General features: G+C 45.5%; 1 protein-coding gene across 3 annotated transcripts in view; it reads right to left on the bottom strand.

The window, feature by feature from the left end:
* The window catches only part of rgs12b (regulator of G protein signaling 12b), a 246,225-nt gene that overhangs the window by 126,634 nt on the left and 107,146 nt on the right, over positions 1–12,445 (bottom strand). For all 3 annotated transcript variants that reach the window (XM_059644885.1, XM_059644886.1, XM_059644887.1), the window contains exon 4: positions 6,170–6,191. In XM_059644885.1, the coding sequence (XP_059500868.1) occupies positions 6,170–6,191 (22 nt within the window). The remainder of the gene's footprint in view (positions 1–6,169; positions 6,192–12,445) is intronic.

A 12,445-nucleotide genomic window follows, 5' to 3' on the forward strand; every position in this document is an offset into this window, starting at 1 on the left:
TCGCTGTCCGGACTGTTGTCCACTCCCCTGGGTCGCCTGTCGCCGCCTCCATTGGCTCCGGGTTGTCGGGGGGGGATCGAAGCCTGCAGGGGTGCTTTGCTGACCTCGGGCCCATCCTGCAGGGCTGGGCCCTCCTGCACGGCCTGGCCCTCCTGCACATTAGTGGGGTCCTTGCTGGGCCCTGGTGCCTTCCTCTCCTCCGGGGGGGCTGGCCCCGCATTTCCCCTGCCGGTGACCTGGGCGTAGGTGGTCCCCCGCCGCGGGCATGCCCTATAAAAGTGGCCCGCTTCCCCGCAAAGGTTGCAGCTTCTCTCTCGTGGGCAATCCTTTGCAAGGTGTCCCTCCTCCCTGCAGTTCCTGCAGATGGTGGCTTTGCAGTCGGCCGCCATGTGACCTGACCTACCACAGGCATGGCAGACTTTAGGTTGCCCTGCATAGGTCAGGTAGCCCCTGCTCCCGCCGATCGCGAAGCTGGACGGTGGGTGTGCGACATTCCCGTCTGCGCCCATCCTCAGCGTCACCTTGACCTGCCTCTTATTCGTCCAGATGCCAAAGGGGTCCACGATGTCAGTTAGGTCCCCTTACATCTTCACGTACCTTCCGAGGAAGGTCAGGACATCAACTGCTGGCACATGCGGGTTGTACATGTGTACAGTCACCATACGGCTCCTCTGTGCTGGCATCACAAACAGTGGGACAGCGGTCAATACAGAGAGGGGGCCCTCACCTCCTTTCTCCTTGAAAACCTCCAGGAAGCACTCGCAAAGCTTGGCACTCCGGAAGGTCACATCGTAAAAACCTCCTCCGGGGAAATCCTGCAGGCAGTAAATGTCCGCAGCAGCAAACCCACAACAGTCCAACAGGACCCTCTTCACGAAGAAGGTGCGGTCCACAGGTGCACCTTCATCCACCTTCTTTACAGAAACACGGATGGTGTTCCGGACCCCCTGACCTGGGGCACGAGCACTTGCCGCAGCCATCGTTGCAGGTTGGCTGCTCCCCTGAACCAGCGTTAGGCCGAAGGCAGCATTAAGATCCACTGGTCGCAAGGGTGCACAGCCAACCCGACGTCCTCCTTTCACCTCCAAGATAGCACTCTCCTCCTCTCGGTCCAGAAGAGAGTGGGTCTTTATTGTGTTCGAGATGTAAGCTAGTTCACTGAGCTTGCCGGTTTGTTCCCAGATGTTTCGTCACCATACTACGTAACGTCATCAGTGAGCCTCTGACGAAGCGCTGGTGTTATGTCCTGCTTTCTATTTATCTGGTTAGGTTTCCTTGGGTTGGTGATGTCATTTCCTGTTCTTTTTCTCAGGGGATGGTAGATTGGCTCCAAATCAATGTGTTTGTTGATGGAGTTTCGGTTGGAATGCCATGCTTCTAGGAATTCTCGTACATATCTCTGTTTGGCTTGTCCTAGGATGGATGTGTTGTCCCAATCAAAGTGGTGTCCTTCCTTACCTGTATGTAAGGATACGAGTGATAGTGGGTCATGTCATTTTGTGGCTAGTTGATGTTCATTCCTGGAAGCATAGCATTCCAACCGGAACTCCATCAACAAACACATTGATTTGGAGCCAATCTACCATCCCCTGAGAAAAAGAACAGGAAATGACGTCACCAACCAAAGGAAACCTAACCAGATAAATAGAAAGTGGGACATAACACCAGCGCTCCGTCGGAGGCTCACTGATGATGTTGCTTAGAATGGTGACGAAACGTCTGAAAACTAACCTTCCAGCTCAGCGAGCAAACTCACATCCAGAACCTCAACCTGAGCTACAAATCTTCTCAAAACTCGCTAGAAGCACTTTCTGTCTGGATAAGGTTACAAGTTAGAGTTAAAATGTCCTTTATTTCTCCAAATCTTTTCTTTCAGTTGATGTTCAAAATTAATTAAAAACTTGTACTTGGTATCAACTAAATGATTGCAAAATGCAGTTTTATTAAGAAAAATACCTACCACAGCAGGCATCTAAAATGATTCAGAAACAGGCCATCCCAAACTTCCAAAATCACAGGCCTTGATATTCACCATACAGTAGAAATCTTTGCTGCTGTGAAAATGTAAGAATTTGTTCAGACTCACAAGTTCCAAGCCCAATTTCTTTCATTTTCGCAGAGCCAGCTTTAGGGGTAGGAGAAATTCTTGGAGAAATTTGACCTTTTAAATGAGCAGCTGCTTTTACAGAAATGGGATTTTGGCATCCCTGGTGTCTCATACCCTAAGGATGGAGATTAGACCAGATAAAAGCAGGTTTATTCTCAATGCAATTAATTCAGTTCAGGATATCAGTTTGGCAAGCTGAGGTATCTCTGTGGGTATGATCTTAGGTCTTCGTTGGGTGGTGAAATGGCATCTTGTATCCTTTGAGGGTGGGGTTAGGCATCCTTTGGAAGGGCCGGCCCTTTTGGATGATTCACTGTGGAGAAGATTGACCCAGTGACAGTACTGGAATGGCAATATAGTTCCAAGTCAAGACAGTGTATGGTTGGAAGTGAATTTTCAGCTGGTGGTGTGCCGTTTATCTGCACTTATCCTTCCAGGCAGCAGAGGTGGCCTGTTTGGAGCTGATATCTAAGGTGCCTTGGCCTGCTGTGTCTTGTAGATGATACATACTGCTGCCACTGCATTTTTGCAGTGGAGAAAATAAGCGTTGAAGGTGTTGGATTGGGTGCCAATCAAGCAGACTGCTTTGTCTTTCAAGGTGGTAAGCTTCTTGAATGTTATTGGAGTTGCACTCATTCAGGATAGTCAATGAATTGGCAATGGTGGTTGAAGAGGTAAAGATTGATGGATAGAAGAGACTTTTTCCCAGGGCGGAAATGGCTATTAAGAGGGGTCATAAATTTAGGGTGATTAGAGGAAGGTATACAGGAGATGTCAGATGTTCTTTACAAAGAGTGGTGGGTGTGTGGAACGTACTGCCGGCAGTGGTAGTGGAGTCAGATACTTTAGAGGCTTTTAAGCAACTCTTGGATAGGCACATGGAGGATAGCAAAATGTAGGATATACAGAGTAGGTTGATCTTAGTAGGATAATAGGTCGGCATGACATCATGGGCCAAAGGGCCTGTAATGTGCTGTACTGCTGTATGTTCTATGTTCACTAAGTTGGCACAAGGTAATGAGGGACAATGGAGACAGGCAGAGGGCATTAGGTTGCATGGGTTAATCTGAAGAATGTGTGGGAATGAGAGCATTTGAAGTTAAGTATTGGAGGAACATTTTAAAATTTCTTGCCTTTTAGATAAGTAAGATAACACCGTGGGTCAGGCCGCAGAGCAAATTTGAGGGGGGTACAATATCCTTTGGAAGGGGTAATGCACACCAAGATTGTGAAAAGTCATTTTATGCTTGTGTGTAAAAACCACATAAGCTGTGATTTGCAAAGTTGTCAAGAACTTTCCAAAGAAAACATGCAATTATTAAAGAAGTGCATGCCATTTCAGATTGCCTCGTTATATAGGATTTGCAGTGTGACTGATTTCCCGAACATTTGTTTTCTTTAAAGGGTGCTGATTAATGGACAGTTGCAGCTGCTTATTGTATTTGGTGACCATTTAAGCACTGGAGTGAGATGTTTATTGACATAAGGTTTAACTTTTTAATTGACAAATTTGTTTTAATCAGGGGTTTGTTCTGTAATTTCACTTTGTTAGGTGATTGTTTGGTATCAAATTAGGGGTGTTTTTATCAACAGTGACACGACCAATAGGCTGGTAACTTCTTCCACCACAATGCCTCCTGAAAAATATCCATGCTGATAGCAGGTGCATTAGCATGAATAAAGAAGCACAAAGAGTGGAGGGTGGGAAATATCCGAGGAGGCAATGGCCATGCGATATTATCACTAGATTATTAATCCAGAAACTTAGATGGCATTTTGGGAACCCGTTACAGATGGTGGCGTGTAAATTCAATAAAAATCTGGAATTAAGGGTCCAGTGGTGACCATGAATCCATTGTTGATTGTCTGAAAAACCCACCTGGTTCACTAATGTCCTTTAGGGAGGGAAATCAGTCATCCTTACCCGATCTGGCTTTAATGTGGCTCTGGACCCACAGCAATGTGATTGAGTCTTAACTGTCCTCTGGGCAATCAGGGATGGGCATTAAGTGTTGGGCCAGCCAGACGTCAATTCCTGTGAGTGAATCAAAAAAAAACTGGGGCTGAGTTGACATGGGTAATATAAAGGGCTTGGGGATTAGTACAGGCATATGGAGTATGAGGGGCTTTGGGAAATGGTTAGAGGGTGTTACAGATGGGTTTAAGCTGCGATGGGCATCAGCATGGGACATACAGAATGTGACTGGAAATCAGGTTAGCCAAATGGACACAGAGGGACATAGCTGGTTTGAGGGACCTTGGGGATGGATGAAGAGGCAGAGGCTATAAGGTACAATAGAGGGTGGGTAGACAGTGGTAGTTGCTGGAGGGTGCATGAGTGGATGGGCATGGAGCACCAAAGGGGTTTGAGGGATCTTGGGGGCTAGGTACAGGGTTATTGGTTGGCAGGGTTATGAGGGGCCGTGAGGAATGAGTGCAAGGGCATAAATTGGCATCAGGAATAAAAGGAGTCACAGGGGATGTCTGCGGGGGCATTGGATTGACATAGGTTTATGAATGAACATGCACAGGGAACATGATGGGCTATGGAGATAGCTATGTGCATATCAGGAGGACGGATCAGAGTGGCTGAACTATACTATCATTTCTTCACAGAGTCTGGGTCAAAATCCTGGAATCACCTTCCTAACACCACTGATGATGTATCCACACCCAAAGGACAGTAGTCATACAAGAATTTGGCTCACCATCATCTTCTTAAGACTAACCAGGGATGGGCAAGAAATGCTGACCTATAGCCAGAGGTGCCACACCACATGTACAATTCCATCAATTTCTCAATATCCGTTTGAAGTTCTACACTATCATCCACACAGTTGGCAATGTTTCCAAGTTACATATCAACCATGAACTTCGAAATTTCGCCTGTACACAAAGGAATTGGTCATTAATATAAATCAGGAAGAGCAGATAGCATCAGCAACGACTCCCTTAGGAACTCTTTCATAAACCTTCTGCCAGTCCAAAAACATCCATTAATCACAACTCTCTGCTTCTTGTCACAAACAATTTTGTATCTGACCTGCTTGAAATTGTAACTAAATTGTAACAAAACAAGTTAACTTTTATTTTAAAATGCACTACTACAATTGTAGCTTCATTTTATTCTTGAGACACAATAGTTAGTTGATAATCTAAGTAGCATCTTTATAGGACTTTTTTTATTGTTTTGCTGTTAGTTAAGGTTGTCAAGTGTATTCACAGAAATAAGGTTCATGCAGCAGTAATCCAAGTAATGTTGGCAAGACACCATGAATTCATATTGGTAGGTCATGTTAAATTATCTTGAAAGGTGAAACAATGATCTTCACACATTGGAGTACTCTGGATTTCCAGGTTTAGGGTGTTAGACATGACATACTATACAAATAATGATCTAATGTCTTCAAAAGGAACTTTTATATAACTTGAAAATGACTCTTGCAGTTCTTAACAGTATAGGCTGATGTGAACCAAGTAACATTTATTCCAGTTATACAACTAGACAATTAAAAATGCAATGTTTTCTTGCATTTGTTCTATTTGATTATCTTTAACTAGTTTTGTACGAAAGTCTTCACGCCACGTAACTTTGAGTAACTTTATCCTCCTGGAGTCTAGCTAATTTGCAATAGGATTAATCAAATAAAACTTTATACTTCTTTTGGCCAGAGATAATGTCAAATATCCTCGTGTTGTTACACTGCAACAACAGTTCATCACCATTCAAGATAAGAGTGGTTTGTTGGTCTCTTCCTTCACTGCGGTGCAAACTCAGAATCCATAGTCTGCAGCAAGTTGGATATGTAAGCAAGAGAAAGTACACACATAAGCGCGTGATCAGATAAGAAAACATAAATCACTTTGATTTAGGAAATGTAGAACATTATCAATCATAATACTGCCAGGAAAATGGAATAATCTGTAGCATTTGCCTGCCACAGAATCGCAGTCTACACAACCCAAATACTTACTGCCTAATTCAATACAAAAAATAAATTATGGTATGAACTGTACACCCTACCACGTCTGTTCTTTACTTATCTGAAAACGTGCACTAACCTCCATCAGACACAGCCGCAGTCTGTAAGAAAGGAGAGAAGCATGGGTGAGTACACTTCATTATAATGATGCAAAACATTTTCACTGCTCTTTTTGTGAGAATCCATATGGTCTATAGTGAATTTAAGCACGTTCTGAAACTGATAATTTCACTCAAGTTGAAATGGAAAGATGAACCTTGCCTGAAAGAGCAAGATGCACTTTTTCCAGCGGCTAATTAACTCCTCAAATTGGCACTAACAGATCAAAACAGGGAAAGAGAAAGGTTACATAATCCCACAAAAGAAAAATAGTTCATCTGAACAAGTGCCAGAATAAAGAGAAATATTACCAATGACTTTGAAGTTCCGCAGCCACTATTACCATTAGAGACAATGGATTGGTCAATAGGCCAAGTACCAATTTAAAGAGTTTCTTTTATTCCCACTAACTTGCTTCATGAAGTGCTGTTATAAAGAAAACCAGAGCCAGATCAGGAGAAAAATTCACATCTGATGGGAATGAAGCACAGCATACATCCATACATACAAACCTTACTGACTTTACAGGAATGTATTTCCTCAGAGCTAGTCCCATTGACGTCAGAAGATGTCAGGTTTTCTGCAGAACATCTCAAATTATGGGAACAGAGTGGTATAAGCCCTTAGACAATTCACTCCCTAGACACTTCATTTAATATTGGTACAAACCAATGTTAGAGAATTACTAAACACGTTAATGAAACAGACTTCAAAGTCACAAGCAGTGTTGTAAAGCAAAAATTGGCTAAACTCCTGGTTTAAAAGAACCTGTTTTTCCTGGTATTGCACAAATTTAGTCCATATGCAGCCCCACCTCTGGTTTCCGTACAATGAGCAGATCTTAGAATATTTTGGAGTACTGCCGTACATTTAAAGTCTGTTTAGGTTTACTTGTGGAAAGAAAAACACAAGAACCTTCAAAAGTTCAACAGAAACATAACTTATACAAGTGTACATTGTGCACTCAAATCTTACACATTAAATTACTTGAATCGTTTAACAATTTTTAAAGACGTAACATACAATACAGAAGAGGTTTACTAATGAATTATTCCAGGCCTCACTGAAAGTGAATGCTGCATTGTATAAACTTTAAGACTGTTCTACATGATCACAATCCATAAAGCCATTTAGTTTTAAATATGTGAAGTATTATATAATCAATTGAATTAAGGGCACGTCCAGTTGACAACATTATGTTTTGCTCCTTTCTCACACCTTTTTACAAAAGTGTAGTAGTTTATGGGCTGGATTTTCCATATTATGGAAGGGTTATGGAGATAGAAAGGAAATTGGCTGGTCAGCTCATTCCAACTCCCATCATCTCAGATCATCAAATCAAGCATCAAGTGGACAATTAGTGGCTAAATGGCAGAAAATAGCCACTTAGTAGTGTAAAGTAGAGCTCGGCGCCCAATCAGGAGTCTAAACCAGGACTTCAAGTAGCAGAGAGGTTATGCCATTAACACAAAGTCAGTTACGGATATAAATTTAAAAACCCCACGTCCTGCTGTCTTAATTTTTTTATTTCTTATGGAAGGTTGCAATCAAGTAAACAGGCTTTAAATAAACAGAATCTGCTGCTACAGTCAGATACGGTCATAGTAGCAGACCTTCTCTTCCACCCTTGTGCCACTTTGACGCAGCTGCCTTAAAACTCTCCCAAACCAATTCACGCCAATGCCACATTAAATGTAGCAGGCTAAACTGCAGTTGATTGGGCCATAAAGGGTGTGGAGTAGGGAGAATTGAGGGTGGGGTTGAGGTGCTGGTGGGATGAAGGTTTAGAACATAGAACAGCACATCACAGTACAGGCCCTTCGGCCCATGATGTTGCGCCGAACTTTTACCCCAAACCTAAGGTCTATCTAACCTCCACCACTACCTTATACTATCATTCATATGCCTATCTAATAGCCACTTAAATGTCCCAATGAGGCCGACTCCACTCCCCTCTCCGGCAATGCATTCCACAACCCGAACACTCTCTGAGTAAAGAACCTACCTCTGAAATCTCCCCGATATCTACCTCCTTTCACTTTTATACTATGTACCCTCATAAAAGCTACCTCCACCCTAGGAAAAAGTCTCTGGCTGTCTACTCTATCCATACCTCTGATTATTTTGTACACCTCTATCAAGTCACTTCTCATCTTTCGTCGTTCTAAAGAGAAAATTCCTAGCTCTCTCAACCTTTCCTCGTAAGACCTTCCCTGAATTCCAGGCAACATCCTGGTTTGAACTGCTTTGTGGCAACAAAGAAAAACACCTTCACCTATAGTGTTTACACTGCACCTGGCCTCCTTCAACAATAGGTCAAGCTCTTTTTGGGTACTCAGTTAGTTCTATTTGATTTGAAATGAAAAACAGTGTGATTTTTCAAGTCACGGTAATAGCTAGTTCCACAACTGAAGTGGTTTTCTTTGGGTGGATTCCTGAAAATACAAATAAATCAGCACAAGATTTCCTTTTTGTAAAAATGTGATACACAATGCACTAGAACATTCCACACAAAAAGGGTAGATTAACATATGTCTGACGAAAAAACTTCAGAAATGTAGGTTTGAAAACAAATGTCTAACTGCTGTGATGAAAAGAAACACAGAAAGCTAATTTTCTCTGCTAACTACAAATGAACTTAATAAACAAAATGAATATGCAGTTGATTGAACAATCACTAGTACATTATAATTATTTTTACTAAGTCGGAAGTCGAATCCCAACCATACACAACCACATACTTTCAAAAAGACACTTACTTGTGATTACCTTTTATCAAACAAGTAGCAATTACTAGCTCTCAATTTCAGAGCAAATAAGAAAATGGCTCACGCTGACAGACCAGGAGTCAACATTCAAAGTAGGAATGTGAAGATTTTTGGAAAGAGGAACTTGATGGGACAATTCTGCTTTAAAAATCATAAACCAGCAAAGCATCAATGAATAGTATCAGAGATAATGGGAACTGCAGATGCTGGAGATTCCAAGATAATAAAATGTGAGGCTGGATGAACACAGCAGGCCAAGCAGCATCTCAGGAGCACAAAAGCTGACGTTTCGGGCCTAGACCCTTCATCAGAGAGGGGGATGGGGGGAGGGAACTGGAATAAATAGGGAGAGAGGGGGAGGCGGACCGAAGATGGAGAGCAAAGAAGATAGGTGGAGAGGGTGTAGGTGGGGAGGTAGGGAGGGGATAGGTCAGTCCAGGGAAGACGGACAGGTCAAGGAGGTGGGATGAGGTTAGTAGGTAGCTGGGGGTGCGGCTGGGGGTGGGAGGAAGGGATGGGTGAGAGGAAGAACCGGTTAGGGAGGCAGAGACAGGTTGGACTGGTTTTGGGATGCAGTGGGTGGGGGGGAAGAGCTGGGCTGGTTGTGTGGTGCAGTGGGGGGAGGGGATGAACTGGGCTGGTTTAGGGATGCAGTGGGGGAAGGGGAGATTTTGAAACTGGTGAAGTCCACATTGATACCATATGGCTGCAGGGTTCCCAGGCGGAATATGAGTTGCTGTTCCTGCAACCTTCGGGTGGCATCATTGTGGCAGTGCAGGAGGCCCATGATGGACATGTCATCAAGAGAATGGGAGGGGGAGTGGAAATGGTTTGCGACTGGGAGGTGCAGTTGTTTGTTGCGAACTGAGCGGAGGTGTTCTGCAAAGCGGTCCCCAAGCCTCCGCTTGGTTTCCCCAATGTAGAGAAAGCCGCACCGGGTACAGTGGATGCAGTATACCACATTGGCAGATGTGCAGGTGAACCTCTGCTTAATGTGGAATGTCATCTTGGGGCCTGGGATGGGGGTGAGGGAGGAGGTGTGGGGACAAGTGTAGCATTTCCTGCGGTTGCAGGGGAAGGTGCCGGGTGTGGTGGGGTTGGAGGGCAGTGTGGAGCGAACAAGGGAGTCACGGAGAGAGTGGTCGCTCCGGAAAGCAGACAGGGGCGGGGATGGAAAAATGTCTTGGGTGGTGGGGTCGGATTGTAAATGGCGGAAGTGTCGGAGGATAATGCGTTGTATCCGGAGGTTGGTAGGGTGGTGTGTGAGAACGAGGGGGATCCTCTTGGGGCAGTTGTGGCGGGGGCGGGGTGTGAGGGATGTGTCGCGGGAAATGCGGGAGACGCGGTCAAGGGCGTTCTCAATCACCGTGGGGGGGAAGTTGCGGTCCTTAAAGAACTTGGACATCTGGGATGTGCGGGAGTGGACTCCCACAGCTACCTAGAATACACCTCCTCCCACCCACCCTCCTGCAAAAACTCCATCCCCTATTCCCAATTCCTCCACCTCCGCCGCATCTGCTCCCACGATAAGACATTCCACTCCCGCACATCCCAGATGTCCAAGTTCTTTAAGGACCGCAACTTCCCCCCCACGGTGATTGAGAACGCCCTTGACCGCGTCTCCCGCATTTCCCGCGACACATCCCTCACACCCCGCCCCCGCCACAACCGCCCCAAGAGGATCCCCCTCGTTCTCACACACCACCCTACCAACCTCCGGATACAACGCATTATCCTCCGACACTTCCGCCATTTACAATCCGACCCCACTACCCAAGACATTTTTCCATCCCCACCCCTGTCTGCTTTCCGGAGAGACCACTCTCTCCGTGACTCCCTTGTTCGCTCCACACTGCCCTCCAACCCCACCACACCCGGCATCTTCCCCTGCAACCGCAGGAAATGCTACACTTGTCCCCACACCTCCTCCCTCACCCCCATCCCAGGCCCCAAGATGACATTCCACATTAAGCAGAGGTTCACCTGCACATCTGCCAATGTGGTATACTGCATCCACTGTACCCGGTGCGGCTTTCTCTACATTGGGGAAACCAAGCGGAGGCTTGGGGACCGCTTTGCAGAACACCTCCGCTCAGTTCGCAACAAACAACTGCACCTCCCAGTCGCAAACCATTTCCACTCCCCCTCCCATTCTCTTGATGACATGTCCATCATGGGCCTCCTGCACTGCCACAATGATGCCACCCGAAGGTTGCAGGAACAGCAACTCATATTCCGCCTGGGAACCCTGCAGCCATATGGTATCAATGTGGACTTCACCAGTTTCAAAATCTCCCCTTCCCCCACTGCATCCCTAAACCAGCCCAGTTCATCCCCTCCCCCCACTGCACCACACAACCAGCCCAGCTCTTCCCCCCCACCCACTGCATCCCAAAACCAGTCCAACCTGTCTCTGCCTCCCTAACCGGTTCTTCCTCTCACCCATCCCTTCCTCCCACCCCCAGCCGCACCCCCAGCTACCTACTAACCTCATCCCACCTCCTTGACCTGTCCGTCTTCCCTGGACTGACCTATCCCCTCCCTACCTCCCCACCTACACCCTCTCCACCTATCTTCTTTGCTCTCCATCTTCGGTCCGCCTCCCCCTCTCTCCCTATTTATTCCAGTTCCCTCCCCCCATCCCCCTCTCTGATGAAGGGTCTAGGCCCGAAACGTCAGCTTTTGTGCTCCTGAGATGCTGCTTGGCCTGCTGTGTTCATCCAGCCTCACATTTTATTATCAAATCATCAATGAATATGCACATGCATGGGTAATAAATTCTACATACAAGCCCTGTGTAGGGAAATCAAACAATTCATGCAGGCCCTCTAAAGCAAATTATGCAAATGCTGGTTACTACCGAATAGCTTAGACTTGTATAGTGCTCCTTTTGCGAGAGGTCTGTGTGGCATGTTACAGGACAGGGGTGTGTTGTGGAAGTGCAGAGTTGTTTGAGGAAGAATATACTGTGCGCAAAGTTACGCACTTCTAATTGTACAGTATAAAGATGTTTTTGATGGGAGTGAGAGAAGTAGCAAGGCAAGATAGGTCAGGAAGACATTGTAGAAGGTAGAAGCCAATAAATGAAGTAAAAAAGATAAAGGACAAGGGACCGTTCAAAAAGTAGATGTCAGGAGCATGCTGGGAATAACAACTGATTTCTCAAAGAGGTGACAATGGGATTTGCCAATGAAGAATGTGATTAAATCAACTCATTAGGGAACAGTGTGATGTTGAGTGGAACAACAATTAGGTAACGGGACACTTTTCCTCTATCCATCTTCGATCCGCCTCCCCCTCTCCTCCCTATTTATTTCAGAACCCTCTCCCCATCCCCCTTTTCTGATGAAGGGTCTAGACCCAAAAAGTCTTTAAGAGCTTTTGTGTTCCTAAGATGCTGCTTGGCCTCCTGTGTTCATCCCGCTCCACACTTTGTTATCTCGGGCTCTCCAGCATCTGCAGCGCCCATTATCACTGGGATCAGGCCA

The sequence above is a fragment of the Stegostoma tigrinum genome, chromosome 3, assembly GCF_030684315.1.
Source record: "Stegostoma tigrinum isolate sSteTig4 chromosome 3, sSteTig4.hap1, whole genome shotgun sequence".
Taxonomy (NCBI): Eukaryota; Metazoa; Chordata; class Chondrichthyes; order Orectolobiformes; family Stegostomatidae; genus Stegostoma; species Stegostoma tigrinum.